Here is a 17,087-nt window from a genome sequence, read left to right on the forward strand (position 1 = left end):
CTAGCCATAGTGGGACAGGTAGTTTACTACGGAAACTGGATAGGTCCGCCGATGCCCAAAACTTAAATTCATTAAATAGGTTTATCACACAGCCTGACAATTGTCTATGCAGTAAGTGAGTGAAGTGTGTAATGTTTAGTTAACAATGGAAACAGGAATAGTTCGCCACTGCCGAACATTTGAATTGATGTAAAGGGTCTATTATCCAGCCTGACTATTCACCTTGTCAAACTGGATCAGGTATTTTACTACGAAAACAGGTTAAGTTTGCCGCTACCAAACCCTTTAGTTCATTTAAAATGTCTAAAATCCAGCTTGAGTGTTCATCTTGTCAAAGTGGATCAGGTATTTAACTACGAAAACAGGATAAGTTTGCCGCTACCAAACTCTTTAGTTCATTTAAAATGTGTAAAATCCAGCTTGATTGTTCAACTTGTCAAAGTGGATCAGGTATTTAACTACGAAAACAGGATAAGTTTGCCGCTACCAAACCCTTTAGTTCATTTAAAATGTCTAAAATCCAGCTTGAGTGTTCATCTTGTCAAAGTGGATCAGGTATTTAACTACGAAAACAGGATAAGTTTGCCGCTACCGAACACTTTAATTCATGTTATTAGATTGCCACTGCTAAACATTTTAATTCGTGTAATATGTCTTTTATTTAGCCTGACTATGCATCAAGTCAGTGTGGCAAGACGGACTTCAATCAAACCATTGCTAAGTGTGTATACTCAGATAGAGCCCTAAGTAAAAGAAAAAAAAGACTGGCAAGACTTTCGCTCAAAGACCACCTCTTAGTTTACACTTATTTCTTAAATCTCGATTGTGACGAAAGCGGAATCACTCTCGAGTCCGTTTCCTTTAGAGAGACCATGTGAAAGTATCCCTGGTGGGGATTGAACCCTAAACCTTTTGAGTGAGAGGAGTACCACTCTCATCCTAAAAAGACCACCTCTTGATTGTGTTAATGAGAATTAGATAAGGTCTTCAAACAAATATATATAGACATATCACATTTGGCCAGAGAGGATTGAGGCCCACTCAAATATACAAGAGACATTTAAACCTGGTAATTTCAATAATCGATTGTTTGGAATTTTCATTTAACGCCCACATATTCTTACAGCAAGGGCTCAGACATGGAGCAACTACAAACATAACAATAAAATAAAATATTAAATATCTAAATTAATTTTATAGTTTCACACTTATCTTTTTCTGTTATATGGAATTGCTGAAACTAGTTTTAATATGACACAATTTTCTTTATTATCCCTGGGATGATATCTGACACAAACAACTTTCTGTAGTGTTGTTGTTTATCTTTCAATGAAGACATTGTCTTTCTGAACACGAACTGCTCAACTGTTTGTTTTACTCCAAAGAAACAGATCGCAAAACATCACAGCACAAAGGAGCATATGGCTTTGCACCTGAGTGTAAATTTTGAGAGTTTTCTTTAACTCAAAATCTTTTGAAATCGGAAATGATCGATCACCTATAATTCCACCACTTCTAAGATCTAGCAAACCCGACTCATATGGAGTTTAACAATTAATTTCAAGACATTTCCCCCCAAACCACACACAATCAACTACGCCATCAAGGTACGCCCCTAAATGTGGAAAGGTTCTGTTCAGTTTCAACCTATCTATGAACACTGAAATGTAATCTCGTGAAGATATGTCTGATTATAAACTTTGTGTACATACTTCTTGGACCTTCTTTTTGTATACTATTTTTATGACTGCTGGACTGTTTGTTTCATTTCGCAGAGTAAAAAATAGTGACTGCATCATGTTTGATGTGATGCGTCTCCTTTTATGCGTTTCCATATTTTGCTCTTCGATAGTTTGAGAGTTAGCTTGTCAAGATTACATAATTGGGTCTTTAACATAATAGTTGGGGTCTCTAACATAATAGTTGGGGTCTCTAACATAATAGTTGGGCTAACTTACATAAAAGATGGGGCCTCTAACATAATAGTTGAGGTAGCATAAATAATAGTCGGGTTCTCTAGCATAATAGTTGAGGTAACATACATTAGAGTTGGGGTCTATAACATAATAGTTGAGGTAGCATAAATAATAGCTGGGGTCTCTAACATAACAGTTGAGATAACGTACATCATAGTTGGGGTCTCTAACATAATAGTTGAGATAACGTTCATACTAGTTTGGTTCTCTAACATAACAGTTGAGATAACGTACATCATAGTTGGGGTCTCTAACATAACAGTTGAGATAACGTACATCATAGTTGGGGTCTCTAACATAACAGTTGAGATAACGTACATCATAGTTGGGGTCTCTAACATAATAGTTGAGGTAACGTACATACTAGTTTGGTTCTCTAACATAACAGTTGAGATAACGTACATCATAGTTGGGGTCTCTAACATAACAGTTGAGATAACGTACATCATAGTTGGGGTCTCTAACATAATAGTTGAGGTAACATACATAATAGTTGGGGTCTCTAACATAACAGTTGAGATAACGTACATCATAGTTGGGGTCTCTAACATAATAGTTTAGGTAGCATACATACTGGTTTGGTTCTCTAACATAACAGTTGATATAACGTACATCATAGTTGGGGTCTCTAACATAATAGTTGAGATAACATACATACTAGTTGGGGTCTCTAACATAACAGTTGAGATAACGTACATCATAGTTGGGGTCTCTAACATAACAGTTGAGATAACGTACATCATAGTTGGGGTCTCTAACATAATAGTTGAGGTAACATACATAATAGTTGGGGTCTCTAACATAACAGTTGAGATAACGTACATCATAGTTGGGGTCTCTAACATAACAGTTGAGATAACGTACATCATAGTTGGGGTCTCTAACATAATAGTTGAGGTAACGTACATACTAGTTTGGTTCTCTAACATAACAGTTGAGATAACGTACATCATAGTTGGGGTCTCTAACATAACAGTTGAGATAACGTACATACTAGTTTGGTTCTCTAACATAACAGTTGAGATAACGTACATCATAGTTGGGGTCTCTAACATAACAGTTGAGATAACGTACATCATAGTTGGGGTCTCTAACATAACAGTTGAGATAACGTACATCATAGTTGGGGTCTCTAACATAATAGTTGAGATAACATACATACTAGTTTGGGTCTCTAACATAACAGTTGAGATAACGTACATCATAGTTGGGGTCTCTAACATAACAGTTGAGATAACGTACATCATAGTTGGGGTCTCTAACATAATAGTTGAGGTAACATACATAATAGTTGGGGTCTCTAACATAACAGTTGAGATAACGTACATCATAGTTGGGGTCTCTAACATAACAGTTGAGATAACGTACATCATAGTTGGGGTCTCTAACATAATAGTTGAGGTAACGTACATACTAGTTTGGTTCTCTAACATAACAGTTGAGATAACGTACATCATAGTTGGGGTCTCTAACATAACAGTTGAGATAACGTACATACTAGTTTGGTTCTCTAACATAACAGTTGAGATAACGTACATCATAGTTGGGGTCTCTAACATAACAGTTGAGATAACGTACATACTAGTTTGGTTCTCTAACATAACAGTTGAGATAACGTACATCATAGTTGGGGTCTCTAACATAACAGTTGAGATAACGTACATACTAGTTTGGTTCTCTAACATAACAGTTGAGGCAACATACATAATAGTTGGGGTCTCTAACATAATAGTTGAGGTAGCATACATTACTAGTCACAGAAGTGAGGACTTTTGATCACTGAGTGCATTCATACTTCACGAATAATAAACATTGTATCACTAAAGACCTGGGCTGGATAAGAGTGGCAATAAGTACTTTAAACATTACACCAACTGTATACTATGAAACTCATAAATATTATCACATTAAGAAAGCAACTTTGTGTATATTTCTCACGACTCAAATACCAACATGTAAAGCGAAATATTGTATTGATTTTCCTTTTTTTACTGAAATGTAGTACTTTTCAAAATGAGTATTAACTATTGCTTTATTAAATTCATACAGTGATAAATGAGATATGAGATAAAATCAATATCAAGCAGATTTTATTTGCTTTGTACCTTTGCATATTGAATATTTGCTTTTTTACAACAGCCTCGTTGTTTTTTTATGTTTTTTCTTTTCCATCTGCTCATGCTGTCATGTTACATGAACTGAGTTGATAATCACATTATACCTTTTGTGTATATTATGAGAAAATATCAATATCAAGCAAATGTCGCATAGCAATTACTGTACAATTATCTAGAAGCAAAATTCAGTTGTTCAAATGCCCGTACATCATCTTTCTTATATCTTGAATAAATGGAGTTTCTTTCCTTGCGTACAGATAACAGTCATGCTTTGATATCACGAAGGAGGAGCTCCATGGTGAAGCTTCAAAACTCATCGTAGACATTGATTCGCTTTTGCAGTAGTTAGTTACTCTTTCGTTTATTTTCCTAAAGTGTGCCACTTCCTCTACAAAGTCTTCACCTTCACGCAATACTTTCTTGTTAAATTCTTCAACAGCTCGTTCGTACAACGCAAAATCAAGGTAAAGGAACGCATTGAGCTTATCGACATCATTGGAGCTAAATCGTCTTGGTTCTTCTTTTGAAACCATTTGTTTCTGGTAAAAAATATCTTTAAGCTGCCATCCTAGTATCCTTTTCAGCAAGACAGCTGATTCATCCAAGCGTTCATTAATCATTATTAAACAATAATCGTTCATTAGTTCGTCAAGATAATCATTAACCTCTTGTTTTATAACCAAACCATCTAATTGTATGCCACTGTTTGGAAACAAACGAAGTGGAAACCCAAATTCAAAAGCCATTCTGTTATTTGCCATCGAGTTTTTCTCTTTATCATATCTAAAAGGTGATGCAGCAAAGTCAGTAAGATTTACACCTGGAAACAATTTAAAAAACCGAAATGCTGATTCAAGCCTCTTTATTGGCTGGCGAGTTATTCCTATGTATTTCATGTCAGCAGGTAACATTCGTGTAAAGTTGCGTTTATTGTAAATGACATGGCAGCACATGATGTCATACTGTTTCCCCGTAGGATGGGGTACAATGTTCTTCTCCGATAGAGAATTCTGAAAACTTATCACATTAGAATAGCCGGACTCAGTCAGACTGTGCTTGTCATGGGCAAGTACAAAGGTAAGGTTCCGGGATAAGCCGAATCTTAAAAATATGTTCTGAACAGTAGAACTTCCGGTTTTATGCACTTTTAGGAAAACCAAGCGGTGAGCTTCAGGAATAGACGGATTGCTGAAGCTTTTGATTCTCTGATCCGAACGTGGTATCTTGGGGTCGTCGATCGGAATATTTTGGCTGAAACGTGAGCTTAAACCAGTATTTTCGGATGGTTTAGTCTTCACAATTATATTCGTCTTTGATTTCACAATATGTGGGTCGCGAACATCGCCGGATGGGATGTTTGAAGAAATGTAGAGCACTAAAAGTACTACCACACATGTCAGCAAACCCCTGAAAAATGAAATTGAAGGCATACAATTTACAAAAATAATATGAAAAATAACACCGTTGATTCAACTGGTACAAACATAGAATGGTGCTCATGACGTCGACATACTGGTTATCTGCATCTGCAGCCAACTGTTAAAAGCTGCTCTCTCACAGATATACCGTTTTTACATTTTTTTTTATCTTTTGTCTTAGAAAGAGCAATTGTTTGCGCAAATACCTGCAAACCAGTGATACAAGATTGCTCTTAAAAGATCTGATCTCAGATATCCATATTTCCGGTCGAAAATTAATGTTTTATGGCTTAAAGCGTTACTAAGAAAAACTGCATAAACTATCACACTTATTTAAAAAATCTGTGATCGAACTTTTTGTCAGCAGTGTTAAATGACTGGTTTCCATGCATTTTCGCATAAATCGTCTCGTTCCAAGACAAAAATATTGTCAAAACGGCCAATCTGTGAGACTGCAGCTCCGGTTTATCCTTTGGTTAAATTTCGTTGAATTGTTTATTGATTGGTCAACATTTATCCAATAATGACATATTAAATTGCGAGCTTGTGCAAACTAACCAAAAGATAATCTGCGGATAAATTATCCAGTTTTTATAGTAGGCCGCTAGAGTCATTCAGTGTCAATTGAACGAATAGAAATATCACATGAAAAGTCAAATATTATAATAATATATTTTCAAATTCAAAAATATGAACAACTCAAAAAAATGGTTTATTTTTCAATGTTCCATGGACGCTCTCTCATCTTTGTTTTAAGTCATCATTCGAAGCTAAATGTTGCCTTCCGAAGTAGCATTTATGACGTAATTTATCACGTGGTATACACATACGGCATTAGTGACATTGCAAAGACAGTTTAAGACTTATGAATAAAGCCGATTGCTTTGTACATTCTTAGGAAGCATACCTTTTCGTAAATCGTTTGCAATTTGTGATGGAAAGAGTTTGCAGGTGGATATAGAAGTTTAATATTAGTTGTCTCTCCATAAATACTCTTCCCTATTTGTAGGACTCCGACTTGGATTTGTTTACGCCCTGAAACAGTAATCCCTAATACCACTTAAGTAACGGATTTATTACTAATACGTAGTGGTTTTAGAACAGCCAGGATTGAGAGGCACTATATAGGTATGAACACATAAGTAGATTACTGATTGAATAGAACTTAAACCACAATTATATTCGGTCAATGAAATTAACCACAGTTTTTACATTTGAGATTCAGACTTTGGCAATCTGTTGTTGAATGGGTGCCAACGCACCTAGCACATGCTACTAATTTAATACATTCATGTGCCTTGTGGCCAAACCCCTGACAATTGAAACATATATCGGGGTCTTCCTGTCTAGGATGTACGAATAATACAAGACTAGTGCCGTCCACCCTGATGTACCTTGGGAGGCTGGTTGGGAGTAATGAAGGTAATCCCCACCGACCGGGGCAAGGGTGGTGGGGCCTCTAGACGATCCAGCCCTAAAATATGTCACTGGAGGCTCTAGACACTCCCCAAGGCACGCCAGGTCCTCACTCTCTGGGATACCCGACAAAACACCATTAACTAGTAACATATTTTGTCAGCAGTCTTTTATCACTGGTTTGCAGATATTTACGCAAAAAATTGCTCATTCAAAGACAAAAATTAAAAAAAGTTGTAAAAACGGTAATTCTGTGAGAGTGCAGCTTTAATACAACACATCTAAATCCATTTAAGCATTGTATTTCAGGACCAAAACCAAAATAAAATATAGGGTACGAAATGGCCAAAAATCGGAGGTAAGGAAATGTTAGGGTACAAAATGACTATTCCCAACTCCGCCAACAGGTTCAATACAACTGTTTTATAAGACGTACAGAGTGGTTGAAGTATTTTATATACTAGAAATTCCAAATATGTTTTAAATGAGGCTTACAATTCTCAAAACAGTCGGAAAAAAACGGAAAACAAAATGGCTGCCTCTTAAAATAATTTTTAGCATTCTCATATCAGGGCAAGTTTCGACATGAGAATGGTCCGTTCCTCTAATCCAGTATTTGGCGAGTTTAGTAGCAAATCAAAACGGCAGAAACTCGTTTTAGGCGACTTTGGTCGACATGGCAAAATATTGGCATATATTGTCGTCGATTGTTGAGTATTAGTGCTACAATTGTCCCGGTATCGCGTCAAATACGTAAAAGTTGATTAACAAAAAACTAGATAAGTTAGACCCAAAGGTTATCTTTTGGTTCAAACAATTTGATTGGTTAACGGTAATTATTTGGATAAATATTGACCAATCAATAAGAAGGGGTATAGTAGGCATATAATTACCATTACTTATAAATGAATTAAAACAACAAACAAAAAACAACTATGAATTAAAACAATAACCAAAAACAACTACCATCATGTTTGAACTATTCAAATGGTATAAAAATACACTTACCATGATTTAAGGATAATATCAAGCCTCATTCGGAAAACTAAAATAGAGAGAATTAATGGATGCACCTATAACGGATTCCAAGTTTCCAAGTTTATTCCCTATAACTCATGTCACAAAACATGACAAAAGGAGTTTTGAAATATATTAATATATATAACTATATAAAGAACGAGAATAGTCTCAACATGTTTCAGACATTATCTATAAGAATCAATAAATCCAATCAGTGGCATACTATATCATCATTATAATGTATTCCACTATCGACAGATGTTCACAGTGATATATTAAATATAATTTTCTACGTTTGAGTAAAACAAATTAGAAGAAAATTATTTCACCTTGTCTATAATGGAATAACTGCTTTGGATAAGACAAATGAATGAAGGATAAAGAAGTTATTAATAAATATCCTAACTTGCCCTAAAACTTTAACCTTAGTTCCATAGTCAATCAGGGGCAATAATTTGTATAAAGGATAATATGGAGATATTTAAAGTAATTAACAATACCATTTCTACGGGCGTTTATGTGTTGAAATTTTTTGTAAAAATTATTCGAAATATATCCGATTAAATTACCGTTACTAGATGTACACATTTTTGACTTTTGTGAGTGTGAAAAAGTGTATGGTTTAGCATAGGCCGAAATGAACTTCTTTATAAATGTTGTTGTTATAAATTATTGGTCAAACTCGAACTCGTCCTTTACATCCAGTTCGAGCTAACGAATAATTCGAGCCAAGCGAGTTCGAGTCATCAGGGTTCGTCTGTATATTTTTTAGATGTTACTTTTTCCACGTTGTCGTCGACGTCCATTTTCGATCAATAACTTTTGAATGGTTTGACGAAGAGATGTGTTATGCACAATGATAATGGTCAGTAGATGATTCCTTTATATTGTGATGTAATAAGGTAAAAAAAATAGACCATAGGGTTCATTTGGGCACTCCCTACAAACGACAAACCAGATCTGTGGCATTCTAGTTATGCAGGGTTAACATTCAAAAGGGTCAACGAACAGGAATGGGTTAGACTTAATTCACCTTTGTCCTTACAACAAAATGAAACTAATATAATTGTCTTGCCGTTGATGCTAGCTGCGTCTACTATATTGGTATTTGTTGCGATAAGTGTAAGTTTGAGCGCTCGTCAACTGACTTATCCCCCTCGTCGCCGAGGCGAATTTCTTGTTTTTATTGACCTTTCAAAATCACAACCCTAATAAGCAATATTCTAATACATAGATAATGTTTGATGCATTGCGAATTTATCGGCTGTTGAAATCACCTGTTTATAATATAAAACAATGGAACCTCGTACTTAAATTTTTAAACGAATACCCCACTAGCGGATCCAGGAGTGGGGCGCACCCGGCGCACACCCCCCCCCAAAAAAAAAAAAAAAAAAAAATATCGTCCAAGTTTACTTATATTTCAATACATTTGAAAAAAAAATAACATAACAAAACCCATTGCCAGTGCCATGTACCATTCCGGACTAGGATTGTTAAAACTTTCTTGTGGAAGTACCCTCAACCACCCTACCAACATTTTAAACCAAATACATTTCGGTTATGAGGGAGGGCACAAGTCAAAATGTTAAGCCAGTAAGTTAAGCCCTCTCTCACGTCAAATTCTGGATCTGTTCCTGTGCCCTAATTAGAGGCACATGGTTAAACGAGAGACAAAACACCCACAAAACAACAAAGTCAGACTAAATAAGCATCAAACACATACGGCTGGGGTTACCCCACTAGAACGACCAGTGAAGTAGGAGGAAAACATGTTGGTCAGGGGCGTAGCTAGCCCTTTACTCATGTTGTTTCATAATAGTACAAGGGGGTTCCGGGGGCATACCCCCTCGGAAAACAATTAACCATGGTACAATCTGGTCTATTCTGGGCGCTCTGAGGTGCTTTATTTAGTACTGGAAAATGGACAGTTTTAGGATCATGTAGTCAAGTACGCATTCTGGAACTTTTGCTGATATTTTGTCGTCAGAATCACGTGGATTCAGTCGCGTACTCGCGCATAGGCAGCTACGCCCTGTTAGTGTCCTGTTAGTGAACGGGAATATTTCTATTTAGCATTAGAAATACGACCAGCTTCAAAACACAATTACCAGTGATCAGCGTCGTATCTCCGGAAATAAACCACAGTTAATGGGACTTTCCAGACGATATGTAGACAATTAGCATCAAGACTGTCAAACGAAAGACAGTATTATCGTAAAGCATGTGTGAAAAATCTGTTTAGTGTACTGAGGATGGTAACTAAAAGTCTGTCGTTGTCAGATGAAATAATGGAAATTTCAAAATGATTCTGGTAGGAAATGGGCCAAATAATACCATGTTAAAGTACTTTAAGGAGTTAGTTCCTTTAAAGCAGCTAAATTAACCATTGCTTGAGGGAGCATCAATTTCGGTCGAAATTATCTTGGCTATTATCATTTCAATAAACCGAGTTTTACCGTGTTCAAGTATTGCATGAGGTGAGTCCCTATAAAGTAGCTAAATTGTCCATGGCTTGAGGGAGCATCAATAGCGCCCGAAATGCCTTGACTATTATAAGTTCAATAAACCGGGTTTTACCGTGTTCAAGTATTGCATGAGGTGAGTCCCTATAAAGTAGCTAAATTGTCCATTGCTTGAGGGAGCATCAACTAATTTGCCTGCTCCTTTGTGTTTTACCAGTTGCACAACAGCCCAAAGTCAGCTTATTCTTACAGCCCAAATTCAGCTTATACTTACAGCCCAAAGTCAGCTTATACTTACAGCCCAAAGTCAGCTAATCCTTACAGCCCAAAGTAGTCTTATCCATAACAGCACAAGGTCAGCTTATCCTTACAGCCCAAAGTCAGCTTATCCTTACAGCACAAAGTCAGCTTATCCATAACAGCCCAAAGTCAGCTTATCAAAAACTTGTGGTCTCTCAACATTATATTTGGGTATCTTACATAATAGTTGGCCAAGTTGGGGTCTCCAGCATAATAGTTGAGGCAACATACATACTAGTTGGGGTCTCTAGCATATAGTTGAGGCAACATACATAACTGTTGGGGTCTCTAACATAGAAGTTGAGGTAACATACATAACAGTTGGGGTCTCTAACATAATAGTTGAGGTAGCAAACATAACTTGTCACACTTTCTTAAGTGAGTACTTTTAAAAATATATTCTGTGCCTTTATAGACCTCAAAGGTGCATTTGCTACTATAAATAGATCTTTACTATGGTTTAAGCTAATGTCATACAATATCAACAGCCTGTTTTTGGATGTTGTCAAATCGATGTATAATCATGCAGAATCGTGTGTGTCTGTTAATGGAAATCATTCAACCTACTTTCCGTGCTCCATTGGTGTACGCCAAGGCGAGAATTTATCGCCATTATTGTTTTCTTATTATTTAGATGATCTGCATGAATATTTTCGAAATAGTACAGTTTTGCACGGTGTCAGTAGTAATACTCACCCATTAGATAATAATTTGGTCGCCTATCTGAACTTATTTGTACTTTTGTATGCAGATGACACTGTCATCATATCTGAATCAGCTGATGATCTTCAAAATGCTATTGACCTTTATGAACAATACTGTGACCTATGGAAACTCACTGTCAACACCTCTAAAACCAAAATTCTAGTTATTCAGAAAGGCAGAAGACTTAATTATCAATTTCTGTATAAAGGCAATCCATTGGACGTGGTTGATAGCTTTAAATATTTAGGATTAGTATTTAGCAACAGTGGCTCTTTTTATAAAGCTAAGGTTGAAATATCAAAGGAGGCACTTAAAGCTATGTACTGCCTTCTAAGCAAATGTAAGCATTTAGCCCTGCCGATTGTTATGCAAATAGATCTTTTCAATAAAATGATCAAACCTATACTTCTATATGGTTGTGAATGCTGGGGATATGGCAATAATATTTTTTTAGAAAGAGTTCAACTTAAATTTTTGAAATATATTTTATGTGTTAAGTCAAGCACCGCATCTTGCATAGCATACGGTGAAACGGGCGTCAAACCGTTATCAATTGACATAGAGACTAGAATGATTTCATATTGGACAAAACTTGTATCACCATTGTACCCAAAATTAGCAAAAACTATGTATACGATAATGTTAGGTAATTATATTTGTGATGTAAACATACATAGAAATACTTTTCTATGGATTTCCTTTGTCCAAAAAATATTCATAAAATGTGGTCTTAATAATATATGGGATTCACATATATTTCAAAATCATAAATGGTTCACTTGCAATGTTAAACAGAAACTCACAGATTTGTTTTTTAAATGAATGGCATAGCATTGTTAACACTTCCAGTAAATGCAACAATTATAAATTGTTTAAGAACAAGTTCGGAATTGAGAATTATCTAAAACCTTCACCTTACAAATTGTTAAAGTTTATGATTAAATTTCAAACCAGAAACCATCGTCTTCGTATCGAGACAGGAAGTTGGATTGGACTTGATATGTCATCAAGGAAGTGTCCTTTGTGACAAACAGTAGCATTGGAGACTAATATCACTATTTACTTGAATGTATAGCTTTAAACAATAGTAGAAAGCGATTTATTGATAAAAAATGCCATGTCAATCCGAATGCCATCAAATTTAAATCTCTAATGTGTATGTGTAACAATCCAATGTCGAAATAAAAAAAGTTGTGTCGATTTGTGAAGGAAATAGTAAAACTGTTCTAAAATGTTAATATATTTGTACAATAACACATGTATCCGATACTCTATAACTCTCAACATATTTATATAAAGCATTGTATAACATATGTCTCCCCCGTTTTATTTGCTTTGTACCTTTGTATATTGAATATTTGCTTTTTTACAACAGCCTCGTTGTTTTTTATGTATTTCTTTTTCATCTGCTCATGCTGTCATGTTACATGAACTGAGTTGTTTAAAAAAAACCCTTGAAACTTGATTTCTTCATGAATAATAAACATTGTATCTCTAAAGATCTGGTCTGGATCAGAGTGACAATAAGTAAATAAAACATTACACCAAATATATACTATGAAGCTCATATTGATAATCACATTATACCTTTTGTGTATATTATGAGAAAAAAATCAATATCAAGCAAATGTCGCATAGCAATTATTGTACAATTATCTAGAAAGCAAAATTCAGTTGTTCAAATGCCCGTACATCATCTTTCTTATATCTTGAATAAATGGAGTTTCTTTCCTTGCGTACAGATAACAGTCATACTTTGATATCACGAAGGAGGAGCTCCATGGTGAAGCTTCAAAACTCATCGTAGACATTGATTCGCTTTTGCAGTAGTTAGTTACTCTTTCGTTTATTTTCCTAAAGTGTGCCACTTCCTCTACAAAGTCTTCACCTTCACGCAATACTTTCTTGTTAAATTCTTCAACAGCTCGTTCATACAACGCAAAATCAAGGTAAAGGAACGCACTGAGCTTATCGACATCATTAGAGCTAAATCGTCTTGGTTCTTCTTTTGAAACCATTTGTTTCTGGTAAATAATATCTTTAAGCTGCCATCCTAGTATCCTTTTCAGCAAGACAACTGATTCATCCAAGCGTTCATTAATCATTATTAAACAATAATCGTTCATTAGTTCGTCAAGATAATCATTAACCTCTTGTTTTATAACCAAACCATCTAATTGTATGCCACTGTTTGGAAACAAACGAAGTGGAAACCCAAATTCAAAAGCCATTCTGTTATTTGCCATCGAGTTTTTCTCTTTATCATATCTAAAAGGTGATGCAGCAAAGTCAGTAAGATTTACACCTGGAAACAATTTAAAAAACCGAAATGCTGATTCAAGCCTCTTTATTGGCTGGCGAGTTATTCCTATGTATTTCATGTCAGCAGGTAACATTCGTGTAAAGTTGCGTTTATTGTAAATGACATGACAGCACATGATGTCATACTGTTTCCCCGTAGGAGGGGGTACAATGTTCTTCTCCGATAGAGAATTCTGAAAACTTATCACATTAGGATAGCCGGACTCAGTCAGACTGTGCTTGTCATGGGCAAGTACAAAGGTAAGGTTCCGGAATAAGCCGAATCTCAAAAATGTGTTCTGAACGGTAGAACTTCCGGTTTTATGCACTTTTAGGAATACCAATCGGTGAACTTCATTAATCAACGGATTGCTGTAGCTGTTGATTCTCTGATCCGAACGTGGTATCTTGGGGTCGTCGGTCGGGATATTTAGGCTGAAACGCAATTTTAAACCAGCATTTTCGGATGGTTTAGTCATCAAACTTGCAATCGTCTTTGATTTCACAATATGTGGGTCGCTAACATCGTGGGATGGGATGTTTGAAGAAATGTAGAGCACTAAAAGTACTACCACACATGTCAGCAAACCCCTGAAAAATTAAATTGCAGGCATATAATTTACAAAAATAATATGAAAAATACCACCGTTGATTCAACTGGTACAAACATAGAATGGTGCTCATGACGTCGACATACTGGTTATCTGCATCTACAGCCAACTGTTAAAAGCTGCTCTCTCACAGAAATACCGTTTTTACGACTCTTTTTTTATCTTTTGTCTTAGAATGAGCAAATGTTTGCGCAAATACCTGCAAACCAGTGATACAAGACTGCTCACAAAAGATCAGATCGCAGATATCCATATTTCCGTTCGAAAAATGTTTTATGGCTTAAAGCGTAACTAGCGGTTTAAGAAAACTGCATAAAACATCACTTTTTGAACTTAATTAAAAAATCTGCGATCTTTTTTTTGGCAGCAGTGTTGAATGACTGGTTTCCATGCATTTTCGCATAAAATGTCTCGTTCCAAGACAAAAGCCAATCTGTGAGAGTGCAGCTTTAAAACCGGGTCATTCTTTGGTTTGGTTAAATTTCGTCGAAATGTTTATTGATTGGTCAAAATTTATCCAATAAAGATATATTAAAAAGCGTGCATGTGCAAACTAACCAAAAGATAACCTGCGGATAAATTATCCAGTTTCCTATAATTGGCCGCTAGAGTCATTCAATATTAATTGAACGAATAGAAATATCACCTATACAGTCAAATATTATAATAATATATTTTTTTAAATTCAAAAATGATGAACAACGCAAAACAACGGTTTATTGTTTAATGTTCCATGGCCGCTCTCTCATCTTTGTTTTATTTCATCATTCGAAGCAAAATGTTGCCTTTCGAAGTAGCATTTATTACGTAATTTATACGTGGTATACACACACGGAATAAGCGACAGTGCAAAGACTTATGAATTAAGCCGATTGCTTTGTACATTCTTAGGAAGCATACCTTTTCGTAAATCGTTTGCAATTTTAATGGAAAGAGTATGCAGATGGATATAGACGTTTAAGATAAGTTGTCTCCCAATAAATACTCTTCCCTATTTGTAGGACTCCGACTTGGATTTGTTTACGCCCTGAAACAGTAATCCCTAATACCACTTAAGTAACGGATTTATTACTAATCCGTAGTGGTTTTAGAACAGCCAGGATTGAGAGGCACTATATAGGTATGAACACGTAAGTAGATTACTGATTGAATAGAAATTAAACCGCAATTATATTCGGTCAATGAAATGAACCACAGTTTTTACATTTGAGATTCAGACTTTGGCAATCTCTTGTTGAATGGGTGGCAGTGCACTTAGCACATGCTACTAACTTGATACATTTATTCGGGGTCTTCATGTCTAGGATGTACGAATAAGACAAAGGCTTGTGGCGCCCACCCTGAGATACCTTGGGAGGCTCGTTTATGTAATCTAGCTATCTTCCTGTACTGTCGAACCCTTTACAGGGACGTAGACATTTTTGTGCGCGTTTCAAACCAGGCAAACAATTTTGAAACAGTCGGTAAAACGGAAAACAAAATGGCTCCCTTTTATATATATGGTCAAGTTCGACAGCCAATGAGAATGGTCCGTTCCTCTAATCCAGTACTTGGCGAGTTTAGTAGCCAATGAAAACAGCAAAAACTCGTATTTGCCGACTTTGGTCGAAATTTGCAGAGTTTTGGCATATATTGTCGATTGTCGAGTATAAGTGCTACGATTGTCCCGCTATCGCGCCAAATACGTAAAAGTTGATAAATATTAACTAGATAAGTTAGAGCCAAAGGTTATCTTTTGGTTTAATTTGATTGGTTAACGATTATTATTTGGATAAATATTGACCAATCAATAAAAAGGCGTATACTAGGCGTATAGTTACCATTACTTATAAATGAATTTAAACAATAACAAACAACTACCATCATGTGTGAAAATGTGTTTAAATGGTATAAAAATACACTTACCATGATTTAAGGATAATATCAAGCCTCATTCGGAAAACTAAAATAGAGAGAATGAATGGATGCACCTATAACGTATTCCACTAACAGATGTTTACAGTGATATATTAAATATATTTGTTGTACGTTTGAGTAAAACTAATTAGAAGAAAATTATTTCCGTTTGTTAATAATAGAAAAATCGCTTTATAGAACCGATGCGTTCACATCGATTCATTTAATTGTTAAATTTAAGGTCTAACCGGGTAGTAGGCAAAGTCCGTGTTTATTTCAATTGTATTATTGACCGGACAAAGCATGGTTTAAATCCTCTTGCAGAGGTTAAGTCGTATTGAAAATACCTTTGTTGTATTTAGTTGAAGTGACGAATACATGTATGCTCATGATATTTGTTTTCTTTATGAGATTATAGAATGGTATTCAGGAAAATCTCATTTAATAAACTGACAATGGAAATAAAGTTCCACCAAGTACAAACAGTTATCGCCAACATAAACAGTTTCACAAACTAATTTCAATATCAACCATACTCACTGTCTCTGATTTGGCTAAGTAACCTCTCCTTCCCTCCAACCTGTCTTTCCGTTCTATTCCTTCACTAATATACTGTCTTCCGCATTACACAATGTGAAACTTCTCCTTATAATGCATATAAATACATATAAATAAAATTCTCTTTTGCGTCTCAAATACGCCATCAACTGTAACAGTTATCAGTGTTTGTTTATTTACCGTCAGTTTGGGATAGGTGTCAATGAGGATCACGTGATCACAATGGACCAACCAAAGAGCGAACCCGTATGACGTCACACGCACCTGTCGCCGCGATCTTGGTAGACAAACAGAGCGTAGCGAT

At 35.7% G+C, this 17,087-nt stretch overlaps 1 protein-coding gene across 1 annotated transcript; it reads right to left on the reverse strand.

Annotated features, from left to right (window-relative positions):
* Nucleotides 1–4,053: 4,053 nt before the first annotated feature.
* On the reverse strand, nt 4,054–8,185 carry LOC128220704 (galactosylceramide sulfotransferase-like). The gene is made up of 2 exons (XM_052929201.1): nt 7,936–8,185; nt 4,054–5,500 (listed from the first exon to the last, which is right to left on the reverse strand). Exons 1-2 carry the CDS (start codon nt 7,962–7,964, stop codon nt 4,279–4,281), a joined length of 1,251 nt encoding a protein of 416 aa, XP_052785161.1. The 5' UTR covers nt 7,965–8,185; the 3' UTR covers nt 4,054–4,278.
* Between the last annotated feature and the right edge of the window lie 8,902 nt (nt 8,186–17,087).

The sequence above is a fragment of the Mya arenaria genome, chromosome 15, assembly GCF_026914265.1.
Source record: "Mya arenaria isolate MELC-2E11 chromosome 15, ASM2691426v1".
In the NCBI taxonomy this organism is placed as follows: domain Eukaryota; kingdom Metazoa; phylum Mollusca; class Bivalvia; order Myida; family Myidae; genus Mya; species Mya arenaria.

Bases quoted from the DNA above. Each gene is read 5' to 3' on its own strand.
- LOC128220704 (XM_052929201.1), bottom strand. From the start codon at position 7,964: ATGAGGCTTGATATTATCCTTAAATCATG. The intron at 5,501-7,935 runs GTAAGTGTATTT...TTCATTTTTCAG, and splicing joins GATATTATCCTTAAATCATG to GGGTTTGCTGACATGTGTGG.